The following is a 17,195-nucleotide window of genomic DNA, read 5'->3' as shown; positions in this document are numbered from 1 at the left end:
AAATGAAGATATGGCATGTTTTTCACTTAGCTGTTATAAGGATCAAATGATATGTATAAAAAACCTTTGTAAAGCTGTTAACTATTATTATCATCATGATAAGGGCTTTCTAGAGACAGAATACTCCCCTTCATTGATCTGAGTCATTGGCCAGAGTACAAGAAAGAACATAGAGGCAGTAAACTTACCATATTGGCCGTGGAGCCTGTTGGGCCCCGGTCCTGGCTGAAGAGGTGTACACCAGCCCAGCAAGGGATTAACATATAGGGAACGTTAAATAAGAAGGACAGTCGGAGCTCCGAGCTGTACTTGCCTGGAGATTGGAGAAAAGAATTCATTTGAGAAGACAGATCCAAGAGCTGACTCTGGCCATGGGACTGCTACTTTCTTCCATCCTCCATCTCTGCAGCTAGTCCTCCCAGCATAATTAATAGAATTTATATAGTGCTTTAAGGTTTACAAAGAATTTTACAAATATTGTTTCATTTGATTGTCTTGGTGCTATAGTTATCACCATTTTACAGATGAAGAAAATTAAGCAGACAGAAGTTTTCTGCCTTTTCTATTGAAAAAAAAAGTTGATCTTACAGTTACTCTCCTTGTTATTCCCCATACATACTTTTAAATCCTTATTTGAAATAAGGTTATTGAATAAGGACATTATATTAAAATAAGATTATTTTTAATAACCTTATTTCTCTGTCTGTCTGTCTGTCTGTCTAAACCCTGTAATCAAGAAAGGGAGGGAGGGAGAAAGGAGGGAGAGAGAAATAGAAGTGAAGGAGGAAGCAAAGGGAGGGAAGAAGAAAAGGAAGAAGAAAAAGAAAGGTAAGGATGGAGGGAGAGAAGGAAGGAAGATGGGAGAGAGTTTGAATAGTGGTACAGAGGACTAGCTAGAAGCAAGGCTCATGGTCTGGGGGTACTGCTATTTCTAGAGTTCTTGAGTTTATCTACCTTTTGGTAGGAGCTGGTTAATAATTGGTGTTGATAATGGTGGGATGGAAGAAATCTTATTCACAGGTATGCTATGATAGCTAGACGTTAACTGCCAGGGCTCTTAAGATAAATAAGACCTTGTTACAAAGCCTCCTTTCTTTCCAGAGGTGAAGGTCTATGAATGTGGAATATTGCATGCACTCTCAAACACAATGGATGTATTCATTGGTTTTTCAGGGCTATTTTATTTTTTCTTTTTAATCTTTGTCACAACAAATATTTCATTGGAAAGGGGAAAGAGAAAGGTTATATTTGGAGATGAATGTGATGGAATAAAAAAGATATCAATAAAATAAAAAAACACAGTTCAATGATACATGCATAAGAAAGGGTAAACCAAGTGCAAGGTAAGATGAAGGAAACAATACTACTGACCAAGAAGATCAGAGAAAACTTCCTGGAGGAGATGGCATTTGTTTTAGGTTTTAACAAATGGGCAGGAATTTAACAGGCCCTTGTAACTACTGTCCAAGTGAGAGACAGTTGTGAAGATACTCTCAGGCATCTTCCTCTGTAGATGCTGCAGAGAATAGGTACCTAGATAGCCAGAAAAGAAAGGTCCCACCCCAAATTTTTTAATTTATCCAGTGGTTTAATGACAAAAACAGATATGATTTTATCAATAGAAAGGAAATGGAGAAAATGCATGATCATCTGCTTTACTGTTACAACCTAAGGACCACGGGCCCTTTCCATACAATTTAAAGCTGAAAAATCCAATAGGTAACTCTTGAAAGCATGGACTGTTTTGTTTTTTCTACTTGGATCCCTAGCATTGCCTGGTAAATACTATTTAAATGTTTTTCTTCCTTCTTTTCTCCTTCCCTTCATTTCTTTCTGCTCTTCTTCCTTTCTATTTGTTTTTCTGCTCTTCTTTTCTCTTTTATTTCTTCCTTTTTCCTTCCTTCCTCCCTCACTCTTTTCCTCCTTGCTTTTCTTTTTTAATTTTTCCTCTCCATGGCTTCCTTCCTTAATTCTCTCTCTTCCTCCCCCTCCTTCTATCCCTTCCTTTCCGTTCCTTTCTTTTTTCTTCCTTCCTCTTTCTTTCAGTGAATGTTTGTTGAAAGTGAAGAATCCTTCCCAAAAGCTGTTGGTAAGAGGCTATGTTTAGCAAGATGAATCCTCTCCCACCACATACCCCAGAACTGAAAACTTGGAATAGGTCTCCCTCTTCTCCAATGGAAAAGATGGCTTCTTCTGGGGGAAGAAGGGTAGCACAGGAGAAGTCTGACTGCACTGGTGGCGAAGCTCCTGGCCCTCTGCCTGGATCAAGTTTCAAAGTTCCCTTCTTTCCTTCCCTCCCTCCCAAACCCCCTTTCTCTGAAGCTTTGCCACCAAGCAGGTCACTTACCAAGCATGTGGTACATCTCAAAGGTATCACACTTACCAAGGATGTTTCCTGGAACAAAAACCATGATGCTCATGACCAGTGATCCCAGCCAGTATAGTCCCAGACTTCTATATCTCTTCCTGAGGGAAAGAGGAAGAGAAGATGGAAATATTCTTGATGGGCACATGGGTAAAAAGGTTACAAAGGTAGATTCCCTATACAGAAAGGGAGGTTGGGAGGAGAGATCAAGAAAACCAAGTCAACGAAAGCTTTCAAGGTTGGAAAGCAGTAAGAAAAATGGGCCAGTAGGAATTTTGACTCCATTGGCCAAGCCTGAGAATGTCTAGTCTATTCTGTACCAAGTCTCAAATCTTCTCTAAGCATTTCTGGCAAATGATCATCAAACCTTCACTTGAAGGTTCCACTGGGAGCAAGCAATATGGTAGAGGCCGAGGTGAGCAGAGAGAGGCAGGGTGGAAGGAGGGAGAGGGTATCATGTCCTGACTATTAGGGTATTTTTCCACAAGTAAAGTCAAAATCTGCCTCCCAGCAGCTGTCCCCCATTGTTTCTAGTTCTGTCCTTTGGGTTCAAACAAAATGTGCCTGATCCCTCTTCTTGCACATGACAGCCTTTCAAATACTTGCAGACCATTATATGCCCCTTGAGTCTTCTCTTCTCCTGGCTAAACATTCCTATTTCCTCCAACCAATCCTTGCTAAAGATTTTTTGGCAGCCCTTCAAATACTTGGAGATAGCTTCTTAATTGGTCTCCCTGCTGCCAGGCTTTCCTCTATCTAATCTATTCTTCACCTCATTGCCAAATTGATATTTCTAAAACACACATCTCACTCTATAACTATGAAATTTCTCTTATCAAAACTTCCGGGGCTTGTACTCGCTTTATGGTCCCATACAAAATCCTCGTCTGCCATTTTAAAGCCCTTTCTTCCTTCTTTCTTTTCCCTCTCCTTTCTTCCTTCCTTTTAAAATTTTTTCTTCCATCCTCTTCCTTCCTTTCTATTTTTTCCTTTCTTCCTCCATCCCTTCCTTTTTTCTTTCTTTTCCTTCCTCTCTTCTTCCCTCTCTTTTTTCCTTCTTCCTTCCTTCCTCCCTTTCTTTATGTCCTCCCTCCCTCTCTCTTTTTCCCTTCCTTTCTTTCTCCTTCTTTCTCCTAATACTTATTGAGGCCCTCTAAACAATAAGTGCTTGGTAAATGTTTGTTAAAGGTGAAAAATCCTTCCCCAAAATGTGCTGGCAACAGTTTGGGTCCTAGCTATGTCTCCAGTTTTATTTTGTGTTACCTCTCTTCCCAAACCCTCCTTCTTGTCACAACCTAACCTTCCAGCCGTTCCTTGAGCAGTATTCTCTTACCTCCATGCACCATGTTTGAAATGTATTCCTTTCTCAGGGTCACCTCTTAGAATCCTGTCTTTCATCCAAAGCACAGTTCAGGTGCCATGTCCTATAGGAGGCCTCCCCTTCTTCTCCTCCTCTCCCATCCTAATTATTAGGGTTATCTCCATCCATTTCATATTATTTAATGTGTTTATCTACCTAAATATTGTAAGCCTCGGTAGACTGAATATATTCATAGGGAGGTGTCATATCTCTTGCTTTGTAACCAGGTATAAGGAGTCTTGGTCAAAGCACATCAGTAGTACCATATTCAAGTCTGGAAGTATGTTTCAGGAAGGATGCTAATAAGCTAAAGAATGTTCAGAGGAGGGCAGCTAACATGAAGAAGGGTCTTGAGATCAGACTATCTAAAGATGGGTGGAAAGAACTCCTCAAAGTAAAATAGAAAAAAAAAATCACTAGCTTTGGAGTGAGGAGAACCTGAATTTGAAATCCAGCTCTGATACTGCTACCTTATGCTTATTATTTCTGTACTTCATTTTCCTCCCCTGTAGGAGGAGAGACATCCTTCCCAGCTTTAAATCTATGGTCCTGTGAACTTTTTATTATTTAGTTGTTTTCAATCATGTTTAACCCTTTGGGATCCTTTGGAGTTTTCTCAATAAAAATACTGGAGAGGTTTACCACTTCCTTCTCCAGCTCATTTTACAGGTGAAGAAATTGAGGCAAGCGGAATAGAGTGACTTGTCCAGGATCACACAGCTAGTAAGTGTCTGAGGCTGAATTTGAATTCAAGAAGATGAGTCTTTCTGACTCCAGTCTGTGTATTCTATCCACTATCCCATCTTTTTGTTGTTCCAATGTTTGAATCATCCCAATTCTTCCTGACCCCATTTGGGATTTTCTTAGCAAATATGTCAGAGTAGTTTGCTTTTCCTCCTCCAGTTCATTTTATAGATAAGGAAGCCAAGAAAAGGCACATGAAGTGCTTGCCCACACAGCTAGTTAGTATCTGAGGGTACATTTGAATTAAGCAAGATGAATCTTCCTGACTTCAAGGACCCAGCACTGCCCACTGCGCCACCTAGCCGCCTTCTTGTGAACAATTTTAAACTGAAAGAATACAAGATTTAAAAGTATTTGTATTGAAATCACATGCAAGACCGATTATACTTGTTCTGCTTAGCCCCAAGGATAAAATTCAGAGCAATGGAGAGAAGCTGAGAAAAGCCAGGCTTATACTTGATGTAAGAAAAAATGTTTCAAATACCAAAATATGTTTAAAATAAGTGCACATGTATAACATATATCAGATTGTTTGCTATCTTGGGGAGCAGGGAGAGAGGGAGAGGAAAAAAAACTGGAACTCAAAATTTTACAGAAATGAATGTTGAAAACTAATTGGAAAATGTAACTAAAAAATAAAATACTATTGAAATTTCTAAATAAAGGAAAAAATGTTTTAATCATTAGAGCTTTCCAGAAGTGCAAAAGGCTCTCTCTGAAGGCAATGGGTTCTTCACTGGAGATCTTTAAGCAAAGGGTGTCTGAAAGCAGGAAAAGGACAGATTTCTTTGTCTCTGTGACCTTAAGTAAACCTTTCTGAACTTCAGTTTTCATACATATAAAGTGAAGGAAATGGCCTAGATGATTTCTCATGTTTTGACAATCTAGGTTCTAAGAGCCCTTCTAGCTCAAAATCCTGTGTTTTGTGTTGCATATTTACTTCTAACATTCTAGATTGTATTTTCTAGAGGCACTTCTAGTTCTGAAATTCTGGATTATAAGGCTCCTATACTCTTGGGAATTTCATGACTTCACCAACTTAGTCCAGAACACCAGAAACTAGAGTTGTACCCCAAGAGTTTATTTCTGAGTCTCAGCCCTGATGCTTTCCTGTCTCCTTTCATAACAAGAAATCGCTTTTCTTCTTGCCTCAACTCTTCCAGGAAGGCTTCTTACCTCTTAGCAATGGCCCCTGTCATGATGAGGTAGAGCAGATAATGGACAATGCCGTCCCAATAGCAGCTAAAAATTCCATGGGCTGTGCGCAGGTATGGTTCTCTCTGGAGTAAAACAGGAAAAAAAAGCCAGCCTAGAGACAGCTCATGAGTCCTTCCAGCAGAAACAGGGAAGGACAGGGCTTACCTCCCGAGTATAGAATTCCATGAAATCCATCCCATAGCCATCCTCCTGAAGGGCAATGAATAAGTCGATGAGGGAGGTGAAGGAAAAGATGGTAAACACTGTGGGGAGAGCACAGACAGGTCAGATTGCCCTCCCCCCAGGCCCAGTTCCAGTAAGGTAATTTAATTCAGCAATGTGTTCAAGGCTCTAGATACTGGAATACAAAAATGAAACAGTTCACAGTCCCCACACTCAAAAAACTAATAATCTTAATTGGCTCGCAAGGGACCCAAATGCAACCAAACACCAAACACAAACCAACCAAACCAAATGTTAGAATTAGATCCTTAGACATATAACAAAGACTGAATGAAGGGGATCTTAGAAAATGTAGAGAAGGGACATCCCTGGATGTGGACAACTTCTCAAGACCCGTAGTACACAGAATGTCAGAGCTAAGAGGGCCCTTAAAATGCAGAATAATGTCAAAGCTGGAAAGGCCCTTAAAATTCAGTGTTAGAGCAGGGACCCTCCAGAGAGCACTGAATGTCAGAGCTAAAAGGTTCCTTGATACATAGAATATTGGATTTGGATAGGCCTTTAGTATATAAACAAGATCAGAGCTAGAAAGACTTTAGATACAGAACATGGAGTGTTAGAGAGTAGCAGACTTGGGAGGAGACACAGAATTTAAGAGAGAAGACTCTTTAGAACTTAGAATATCAGAACTGGGAGTGGAGAGGTTATTGAACAATGAATGACAGAGCCAGAAGATTCATGGAAACACAGAATGTCAGAGTTGGGAGCACTTGAGAACCCAGAATACAGAATATTGAAAGGGACCTTGGAACTCCTTGGTTTGGGAGGAGGTACATGCTTCCCTGATACCCATCCCCAAGTCTAAAGTCAGGGCACCAGACCAAAGGTCATAGTAACAGAGGATTTTCCCCACTGTAATTCCATGAAACATTCCGTAGCTCCATCTCCCTTGCCCCCAAGGACTCACCAGCAAAAAGTGGGTTGTGGGAGGTCTCTCCCTGGGCCAGACTGGAGAAGGCCACAAACAGTAGAGCCAGGATCATTGCACTCAGGATAGCCACACTCAAGGGACTGGGGAGCAAATGAAGAGTCAAGATGGTACCCAGATAGGGGATAGTCTGACACACTTGGGACTATCAGGAAGGACCCTTGCTAAAGTCCAGGGTATTCACTTCCCCCCTGCCCACTCACTCCCTTCAATATTACTTCAGCCCTCATCATTTTACTGAAACTGTTTTCTGTAGTCACCAGTAACCTCATTTCCAAATCTGATGGCATCTTCATAATACTCATTTTGGAACAGCAAAATAGACATGCCCAAGGGGACATGGGTAATAAACTTCTGCATTGCTTACGCTCATGAATACCTTTCCCACCTTCAATACTTCTTCCTTCCCTTGACATCTATAACACCCTTGGTCCTCCTAACTTGTCTTCTTAACACTACTTCTTAAATTCCCTTTTCTCCTCCTGGTCTATCAGCATTTATTACCAAGTGCCAGGCACTGTACTAAGCACTGGAGAGGAAAAGAAAGGCAGGAGAAAGAGCAGTTAACATGTAAACAACTTCATGTGTACAAAATATAGAGAGTGTAAATGGAAGATAATCTCAGAGGGGAAGCACTAGAACTAGAGGGGAGGAAAGTCCCTGAATGGGAGCAACTTCCCAAGCCCCTCCACCTGCTTCTCTCTGTAAAGTCTCTCATTCATTCCCAAATTTTCCCCATCCCCAACTTCTCCACAGAGTTCTAGTCCCAGACATCTTTCTGATTTTCAGCTAGACATCTCCATCTGTGGGTTCTACTGGAACTTCAAATTCATCATGTTCAAGGTTGAACACAGCCTTTTACTGCCAAATCCATTCCCAGTTTCCCTATTTCTGTTGCTAAGAGAGGTAACTAGGTGGAGCACTGAGTGTGGACTTAGAAAAACCTGTTTTCAAGTCCAACCTCATATACTTATTAGTTGTGTGAGCAAGTCACCTAACCTTTTTTTTTTGTTTCAATCACCTCAACTGTAAAATGAGGATAATGGTAAAACTTATCTCCCAGGATTGTTATGAGGATAAAATGAGAATGCTTAGCACAGTGAATGGTACGCAGTAGGTGCCATATAAATGCTTATTCCTGTGAAAGCAGTTTGCAAACTTTAAATTAATATGCATATAATGAAATACAAAATTAAGTTAAATACAGAGAGGGAAGAGGAGAGGTAATCAATCAATAAACATTTATTAAGTGTGTACATAGCTAAACACAGGAGATGAAAAGAAAAGCAAAACAGTCAAAAGAAGCTTTCATTTTAACATGAAAGACAACATGTAAATAATTAGTTACATACAAGATATAGATCTGAGAGAAACAAGACAGTTTCAGAGGGAAAGATAGTAGGGGAATAATGTGTAAGTATAGAAAGGAGCCAAGTTATGAAGAGTTTTAAATGTCAGTGGATTTTTCTTTTTTTTTTTTTATCCTAGATGTAATTGGGAGACATTGCAGTTTAAACAAGGGAGTCACCCAGTCAGACCTGTGCTTTAGGAAAAATTGCTTTGACAATCCTGTGGAAGATGGAGTAGGGAGAGACTTGAGGCAAGGAGACCAATTAGGATCTTCTCATTAGATAATATGGAGTGAGAAGAATGAGGGTGAGGAGTCAAGAACAGCTCTAAGGCTGTGAACCTGAAGTTATGGGAACTGGAAGGGGTGTGGTATCTGTGATAGTAATAGGAAATTTTGGAAGAGGAGAAGTTTTCTGGGGAAATATAATGAGTTCTTTCTGGATATATTTAGTTTATGATGCCTATGAGACTCCTAGTTAAAAGTGTCCAATAGGAAGTGGAGCTCAATGGAGGGACTAGATCTGGATTGAAAGGTTATAAAATCATCTTCATAGGTATGATCATTAAACACATAGAAACTGATAAGTTCACCAAATGAGATTGCATAGTGTGAAAAGAGGAGAGGTCTCAGGACAGTGCCTTGGGAGACACCACAGTTAGTGATGAAGACCCAGTAAAGGGGACAGAAGGATTGGTCCAATTGGGAGGAAAAAACAGTTAATATTACCCATTTCTTCAGAGATAACAGGAACGATAAAGAAGACAAAGGAGATGCTATTGTATCTAACATTTAAGAGATGATTATTAACTTGGAGACAGTCATTTTCGTTAAGTAATAAGGTTGGGAGCCAGACTACAAGCCAGAAACAAGTAAGAAGAAAGGGAGTAAAGATGTCTGTTTCTAGGAACTTGGCCATGAAAAAAAAGAGAAATCTAAGATGATAACTTGAAGGGATGTAGGGTCAACTAAAGCCTTTTTAAAGGACTCAGGGTGGTTTGTAGGCTGCAGGGATGCAGCAACTGGTACTTAAGAAGAAACTGATGATGAAAAAGGAAATGAATGGAAGGGTAATTTTCCTGTGGAGATAGGTAAAGAAAGAAAGAATGAAAGATGACAAGATTTCTAGATGTAGAGTGGAAAGGAAGAGAGAGCTCTTTAGTTTCTGAATAAAGTACAAGGAGAAATCCTCTGCTGAGAAGGGTGAGGAGTGGGTGGTGTGGGTGACTTGAGGAAGAAAAAAAAAGATTTGAAACATCTACAGTAGGGAGTGTGAAAATCAATTAGGAGTAAAAGAATTGCTTTTTGGTAATTAAACCCCTTCGAGATTAGACAACATAAATGTGCAATGGACCCAGTCTATACTGTTGGACAACTACCTTTATTGACTAGTTTATAAGTAAGAACAAAAGAGGTAGATAGTAGGAGTAATTCAGGGATTGTTTTGTTTTTAGCATGCATGAATTGTATAAGGACACGTTCTTTCTAACTAGGGTATTGAGGAAAGAAAAAAAAAAAAAAAACTCTAATCTAAAAGAAGGCTCAACTGGGTCCACATCCTCCCTAATAGATCACAGACATATGTAATGGGGATAAATGCAGAAGCTTGAGATAATTTGGGACTTTGGGGAGAAAGCAAATCGCCCAGAGCAGGAATGTCACTGAATGTCATAGCTTAGAGGATCCTGAACAAATAAGAGCTGCAAAGAACCTGACAGATCATGTAAGCCAACCTTCTATCTGATACCATAAGGGAATGTCTTTTACAGCTTTCCTTACGCATAATTAAGAGACAGTTTGATTCTCAAAAGTCTTTCTCCCTTTTCTCCTTATATCTTCTTTTCCTCATCCACCAAAGAGCATCTACTTTATTTTCCAGATGGAAAAATTGAAGCCAGAGAGAAATTAGGGCCTGCTGGAGACACATTCCAAAGCAGACTTTCATAACCTGATCCCAATCCATATTTTAATATTCATGGAATAGGGGGAGTTCAAGAGTCAAGAAAAATGTAAAGGAGCTAGGATTTTGTTGCATCCTTCCCTGGCCTTAGAGTACCCCTCCTTTCCAAGTCATAGAAAGGGACACATAGTTTCTTCCAGCTGTGACATCATTTGATTTATAATCAGAACATCTGGATTCAAATCTCACTTCTGCTATTTGTATGACTTTGGGCAACATACTTTCCTTCTCTGGACCTCAGTTTCCTCATCTGAAAAATGAAAGGATTGGACTAAATGGTGGTTCCTTCGAATCCTAATTCCTATGAAGCGTCTATTCTCTAAACATATATGTTCCTTCTAATGTTCTAATGCTGTTTTGTGAGTAACAGTAAAGAAAGGCTTTGTGGAACACATTTTGTGTACAGGAGTGACCTCAATTGAGGTCAAGAATTGTCACAAACGTGCAGACTGTTCAGATGTGAGACCACTCTCTCTCTGCAGACTGCCTCTCTTCTGACCTACCCACAAACTCAAAACCAGCAGAATGAGACTTTTGCTGGTCACATAGGTGGCAGGGGGAGGCCTCTATGTCAGGAGGTTCAGAGTCCAAAGTAAGCAGGTGGAGAAAAGAGGGACCATTCCAGGAATACAGCTTGTTAGAGCTAAAAGGGACCTCAGGGATCATCATATCTGACCACCTTGTTTCACAGGTTGGGAAGCAGAGGCTAAAAGGCCAATTGATTTGCCTAACATCATCAAGTAGCCTGACATTCTAGGACGGTGGCAAGCTTTTAGACCAAACAACCCTCCCACCCCAACTCTTATGTGTCTGGGGAGACAAGGTAGCCATAAAAAACATAGATTAACAGACTATAGATTAAGCAATTGTTTCATATTTAATTACTGGTGGAAGGGGAGATCAGCAGACAGACCAGTGAAGTCTGAAGAAGGCAGGGAGAGCTGGCTGGGCATGAAATTTAAGTTGGGTCTAGAGAATTATAGGATTTAGATAAGAGGAGAGAGAGAAGGCAGGCATTTCTAACCGAAAGAAACTGAATTAAGATAAGGATTATTATGCGGGTGCTAATGAGACTGATCTGGCTCATCAGTTAATCAAACATTTATTAAGCTAATGTGTATTAGACATTTTGATTGGTGACCTAGAAATTAAACAGTCCTTTCCCTATAGGAGCTTACATTCTATGGGGAGAGACAACATGTATGTATGTATGTATGTATCTATGTATGTATGTATGAAATAGATTGGAGGTCTTCTGGGAAAGGAAGCATTAGCAGCTGAGAGATAGAAGTGAGAAAAGATTTCATGTTAAGAGTAAATCTTGAACTGAATCTTAAATGGAATTAGGGATTTTAAGATGAGAATGCAAAGGTCTGGAGAAAGGAAATTGAGCATTATAGGTTAGGAACATTAAAAAAAATAAAACTATTGCTGGATGGAAGAGTATGAGGAAAGAAATTTTAAATAAGCTTAGAAAAGTAAGTAGGATCAGATTTGAGATCCCCCCCCCAAAAAAAAATCTGTATTTGATCCTAGAGGCAATAAGGAGCCAGTGGAGTGTATTATGGAAGGAGTCATGTAGTCAGACCAGCACTTTAGGAAAATCACTTTGGCAGCTATGTGTAGAATAGAGTGAAGTTAGGAAAAGCAAATAAAAGGCAATTGAAATAGTCTGATTGAGAAGTGATGAGGGCCTGAACTAGGGTGCTAACCAAATGAGTAGAAAGAAAGGGCCTGTCTGGGAGCATGCTACTCAGCTCCTAACAAAGAGGTAATAGATAGAGTCAGGCTGCAGAAAGAAACATGTTTTTTTTGTTTTTTTTTCAGATAAGATGAATGTGGAAATTTATGTTGCTTAACTGCATAACTGTTACTAGGATTTTCCTTTTCTTTTTTTTAATGGGGTAGGATGGGAAGGAGAGATCATTTATTTTTGTTTATTAGAAAAATAAAATAATTTTTAAAAGAAACAAAGAAACTGGGAGGCAAGAAATTTTCTAGAATTATCAACTGATAGAAATGTGAAGTGTGAGAGAATGAAGAGTGAAAGATAATTGAGGCCATGAATCCAGATGACTGGGAGCATGGTGTGTACTCTACAGAAATGGAGCTGTTTGGAAGGGGGCAAAATGATCTGACTTTTATTGATTCTATTTACAATTCATTGATTTTTGTCTTGTCACACTGCCTAAATCATGGGATTTTTTGGTCTCTTAACTTAGCTCAGAAATTCAGCTGTTATAGAAATCCAGTTCTCCTTTAATCAGTCTTCTATTCTTTCCTCAAGGAAATCCGTTATCCTTGAGGGATGCAGATGGACGCCAGGGAGTCTATCTTTATAACATCAAACTATCCTTCAAGTAAATAGTAAATATCAGTGCAGGGATCTGAACCCAGTTCTTCTCATTTCAAATCCAATAAGTACTCTATCAGATAAATAAGAGTGATAGAACTGCTCAAGTAGGAAGGAGCTACTACTGGACTTTGAGACTGGCTGCGAGTCAGGAGCTAAAATAGACCTGAGCAACTAAAGTTTGATTCCAGCTTCTTAAACTGTGGTTCTTGACTGCATTTGGGATCTTGTAATTGGATCTGGAGGTGGTGAAATTATGATTTATTATCAGCAAATATCTTATTTATATACCTATTTTACATACTTATATTTAAAGTTCACCTTTTCAGATGAAAAAGGGTCATGAGTGGGGAAAGCTTAAGAAACCCTGAGTTACATAATGTAGTTTAGATTAGTCCCCAACTCTAAAACTAGTTAGATTTCTTTTTATAGACACACTTAATGATATTCCCTTGTTATTATTTCTGAGTCTGGATGTTTTCTTTTCCTTTGTTAATTTTCTTGTATTAGACTTGCGATTTCATTAATGTAGGGAATTCCCCTCTGATGTAAGGAGATGGAAGAGAATGTAAATTCTCTCTGCCAGTGCAGTGCCAAGAGGGAACTGCTATGAAGCTTACAATTTAGGAGAGTCGTCTGGCATCCTAAGAGATTAAATGGCTTGCCCAGCCACAGAGACCATACATGTCAAAGGTAAAATGCTAATCCAGGATTTAATGACTCTGAGACCATCCTTTTATACACTATGCCATGGTTTTAAACTCTTATGATCTACCTACGTTAGCTTATTTGTTTCTGTAACAGGATACTTGGTCTCCAATATCCATGCTTTTGAACTGGCCTAGAATAGTCCCTTTTCCCAGACGCTGAAACCTCTGTTTTCTTGGCTTTTTTTAAAGACCGCTCAAATCCCACCTTCAGCAAGAGGCCTTTTTCAGGTCTTCTCCTGCTAGAGCCTTCCCATCTACTACTATTACTCATCCCTCATTTTTGAAGAGGACCGATGGCATTGCTTGAGAAGTGGATTAAAGTGAGACAGTTGCACCGTCATCAGCCTCTCTTCCAAAGTTATTCAAGTTCGATGGCAGGACAAAAGCCAAAATGTCTGACAAAGCTGTTAGCTGCCTTCAGGGCCTTTGCAACAAATTGTTCTCAAATGCTCATTCTGCCAAGGGAAGTCTTCATAAGCTTTGGGCTAGATATCCCCCTAATTCACCAAAAGGCGAAATCAAGACAGTTTATTGGGATGTGGCCACTCTGCAAGTTACAGCTTCTTTGGAGCCCCAGGGGACAAGGTGGACACCAGAGGTAGATGTGGAGTCCAGTGTAGGACTCGGGAACACCTCCCACCAGTTGCTAGTCCTCCCTGAACAGCCCATTCATTCCAAAATTTGTTGTTGTTGTTATTCAGCCATGTCAAATTCCTCATGCCCTGTTTTTGGATTTTGGATTTACTTGGAAAAGACACTGAAGTGATTTGTCATTTACTTCTCCAGCTCATTTTACAACTGAGGAAATTGAGGCAGAGTGAAATGACTTGCTCAGAGTCACACAGCTAGTGCTCGAGACCAGACTTGAAGTCAGGAAGATGAGTTTTCCAGATTTCACAGATTTTCTGTCTGCACTACCTAGTGCCCACAGATTCAGGACCTATTAGATGGCACAGAGAAAACCAGCATTGTCTTGGGAAGCAAAGGCCTCTGGTTCGAATTCTGACTCTGACAAGGACGACTTCTCTAGGTCTCAGTTTCCTCGTAAAATGAGAGGGTTGTATTAGATTGCCTTTGAGGTCTCTCCCACTTCTAAATTTATGAAGCAGTCAGTGAACAGAGCAGGAAACCGAAGGTCAGAGACAGAGTAGCTTTCCTAAGATCACACAGCGAGCTAATATCATAAAAAAGAATGGGATTATCCGCCTTCAGTCATTAAGGTGCCTCTCAAAAATCGATCCGGGGAACCTTCATTTAAAACACTACTACTAAAAATGGGAAATTGTGCCATGAGGAGGAAGGAAGAGGGCTGTGTCTCCAGGAGTCCAGAAAAACAACCCTTGTCAGGGAGTGAGAATGTCTGATGCTGTCAAAGCGGGAGTTAGCGGGCCTCCTTACTATAGAGGAGAAAGCTGACGCCGGAGGGTCGGTGATCTGGCCAAGGTCTCCCGCCCGTAATCTTGGAGAACGGTTACCCTATGCACGCGACTCTCACAAGGTATCTTTGCCAAGAACCTTGGCCCTTGAATATCAAATTTGCATTTAGTTAACCTACTCTGTTATTGTTCTCTACCGGGGAGTGTGATAAATCCAGCCTTTGATCACCCCTCGGATCCAAGAGGGCAGGGACTGTTGTCTCCTATGGAGACTAAAACAGGAACCAGGAAAACCAAAAGCAGCTCAGCGCTGGCAGCCAGTGGTTGTTGGCAGCTTTGGGAAGCAGCTTTCCTGGGACTTGGATTGTCCCTCCGACTGCAGCAGCTGGCCACCCGAGGCCACCCTCTGATAGGCATGACCAGTCTGGGCCGTCGGAAATCTGCCTCTCAAGCCCCATCAGCCTCAAAGGAGAAACTCCCAATCCAGTCAATTTAGCGAGGCTCTTTAGGAAAGAGAATGAATTTCCTGCCTCCCACGTACACTCCGAGGGGGGAGGTGACCACGGGGACAGCGGGTGGGAGAAAGCACCGGAGCCTGGTGGCCTGCACTTTAATAAAGGCCGATCTCCTAAACGATTAGGTCCCTTACTCCCTGGCACTGGTCTCCACCCCTCTTAAAAAAAAAAAAAAAAAAAAAAAAAAAAAAAATTAAGTTTCCTTAGTCGCAGTGAGTAAATCAGCGTTCTTCTTGGCCCTCCTCCCTCCCCTCCCCAGCCCCTGCCGTGCCCAGCACTCACTGGGAGAGCTCAGAGAGGTGGTTCAAAGTGTAGCACACAGGGAAGGCGGTGAGGGAGAAGGCGATGACCTTTCCGGACAGTGCGGGAAGCTCCATGGCTGAGGAGGGCTTGGGGGCTGGCGACGGCGGGGCGGAAGGCAGATGCCACCTGACCAGGTGCTGTCGGGTCCGATCCGATCCTCCTCCTCCAGGTGTTCGCCCGTCCTATCCACCGCCAGTTGCCTCGTTTCTTCGCCCCCCGCCTCCTGCCCACTCCGACCAGCCTTCCCACCTGGGCTCGCGTGGGTCGCCGGGTATGGCAAGGAATTGGCTCCTCCCCGGGCGGTCAACTTGGGAGCCTAAAGCTCCCGGCCCGAGGCCCGGATGCCACCCATGCAAAGGTCACTGGTGCTCATCTCTCCGGAGGTCCTCGATCCCTCCCTCGATGGTGATTTCGACATCTCCGCTGGCCTTTAAAGGGACTGTGACCTCTATCCTCTCACAGCCACACCCACCCTCCCAGTCACAGCCCCGGCCTCCCCCACCACACACAACACATGTCCCAGGGAAAGTCCCCGACTAACCGACCTGCCTCGAGTAATCTTGAGGACAGATCTGGGCCACGCAGCGCTCCCAGGCCAAATCACCAAAGAGGTTATTCACCTCACCTGGAAAAGAAAAAAACCTCCAGCAAAGGCAACGTACCCTACCGGAAAGAGCAATGGATCCGAGGATTTCTGGAATTAAACTAATTGATTCCTATAATTGCTTCTAGCTTTAAAGATCATGGTATCCCAAAATGTGGGAGCTCTAAGTATCTATTCTAACGCCCTAACATTTTACAAATGAAATTCATAGACATTGATCACCTCTGCCTTCTCTTATTTCCATCGAAAGAGCTGATGAAACATGATCCCTACACTCTTAATATCTTTTCTTTGCAAACCCATAAAAAAAGAGGAAAACATGAGATTCTGAGACCAAATCTTATTTCATCATTGTACTGCCCCCTGCCTCCTAAAACAGGCTCCACAAAGAGAAGGCAGGAAATTTCATTTCTAGCATCCTCCACAGCAGCTCGATAAGTAGGGGAGTAGGTTCTCTCTAAACTCCAGTAAAATTTTTCCAAGTACTGGGCTCCTACAAGCCCAAGTGGATTTTCCTAAAGGACAAAAAGGGAGTCAGTACCAGCTGATACATCCACTGTAGTTGATCAGAAGAAAACAAGCATTTCATCCTAAGATCTGCTAAACTGGAGGGCTCTTAAATCCACTTTTCCCTGGATGGTCATATTGTGCCTTCATTTCCTGATCAACAGCCTCAAAGTTCTCTTAGTCTGCGTTTTACAAATATTTGGCTTTAAAAGAACTAAGACTTGTCAGTTTTTGCCCCTTGAATAAAAATGAAGTATGGCTTGATGGAAAGAGCATTGAACTGGCAATAGGTGACTGAAGTTCTTACCCTGGTTCCCCTATCAATAGCCATCTTTAGGGTGGGGCAACCTGAACTTTGTCCAGAATGTTGAAATGCCCCCTTCTAGTGTTCACTCCCCACCCTGATCCTCTGATCAAGAGAGGGCAGATTCCAAGTTCCTGGCATCCACAGGTAAGAAACAATGCAGTGGAAAAGCTGAGATCTGGGCAATGCAGGAATGAATAGGACAAAGGTGAACTCCACTAAACTACTTTCCATCCACAAAGAGGGGATCCTTCAGGGGCCACAGTTGTCTGGCCAGAGGACCACCTTCCCTGGATCTCATTCCACCTGAGAAGATGGGTCACAATTCTTGGGACAGCCTCAAGGTCTTTCTAATCTAGAACATGAGAGGACTATATC

The 17,195-nt window shown here is 41.5% G+C and overlaps 1 protein-coding gene across 1 annotated transcript in view; it reads right to left on the bottom strand.

Moving 5' to 3' along the window:
- Window positions 1-15,809, bottom strand: part of TM6SF2 (transmembrane 6 superfamily member 2) — a 21,319-nt gene extending 5,510 nt beyond the window's left edge. Inside the window, exons 1-6 of the mRNA XM_074307020.1 lie at window positions 15,382-15,809; window positions 6,817-6,920; window positions 5,832-5,929; window positions 5,646-5,749; window positions 2,384-2,466; window positions 189-313 (exon numbers count right to left, since the gene is read on the bottom strand). Coding sequence (XP_074163121.1) covers window positions 189-313; window positions 2,384-2,466; window positions 5,646-5,749; window positions 5,832-5,929; window positions 6,817-6,920; window positions 15,382-15,476 — 609 coding nt within the window. The 5' untranslated portion in view covers window positions 15,477-15,809. The remainder of the gene's footprint in view (window positions 1-188; window positions 314-2,383; window positions 2,467-5,645; window positions 5,750-5,831; window positions 5,930-6,816; window positions 6,921-15,381) is intronic.
- Between the last annotated feature and the right edge of the window lie 1,386 nt (window positions 15,810-17,195).

The sequence above is a fragment of the Sminthopsis crassicaudata genome, chromosome 1, assembly GCF_048593235.1.
Source record: "Sminthopsis crassicaudata isolate SCR6 chromosome 1, ASM4859323v1, whole genome shotgun sequence".
Classification (NCBI taxonomy): domain Eukaryota; kingdom Metazoa; phylum Chordata; class Mammalia; order Dasyuromorphia; family Dasyuridae; genus Sminthopsis; species Sminthopsis crassicaudata.
The sequence above is the reverse complement of the archived record's forward strand: the minus strand, read 5'-3'. Positions and strand labels throughout refer to the sequence as shown.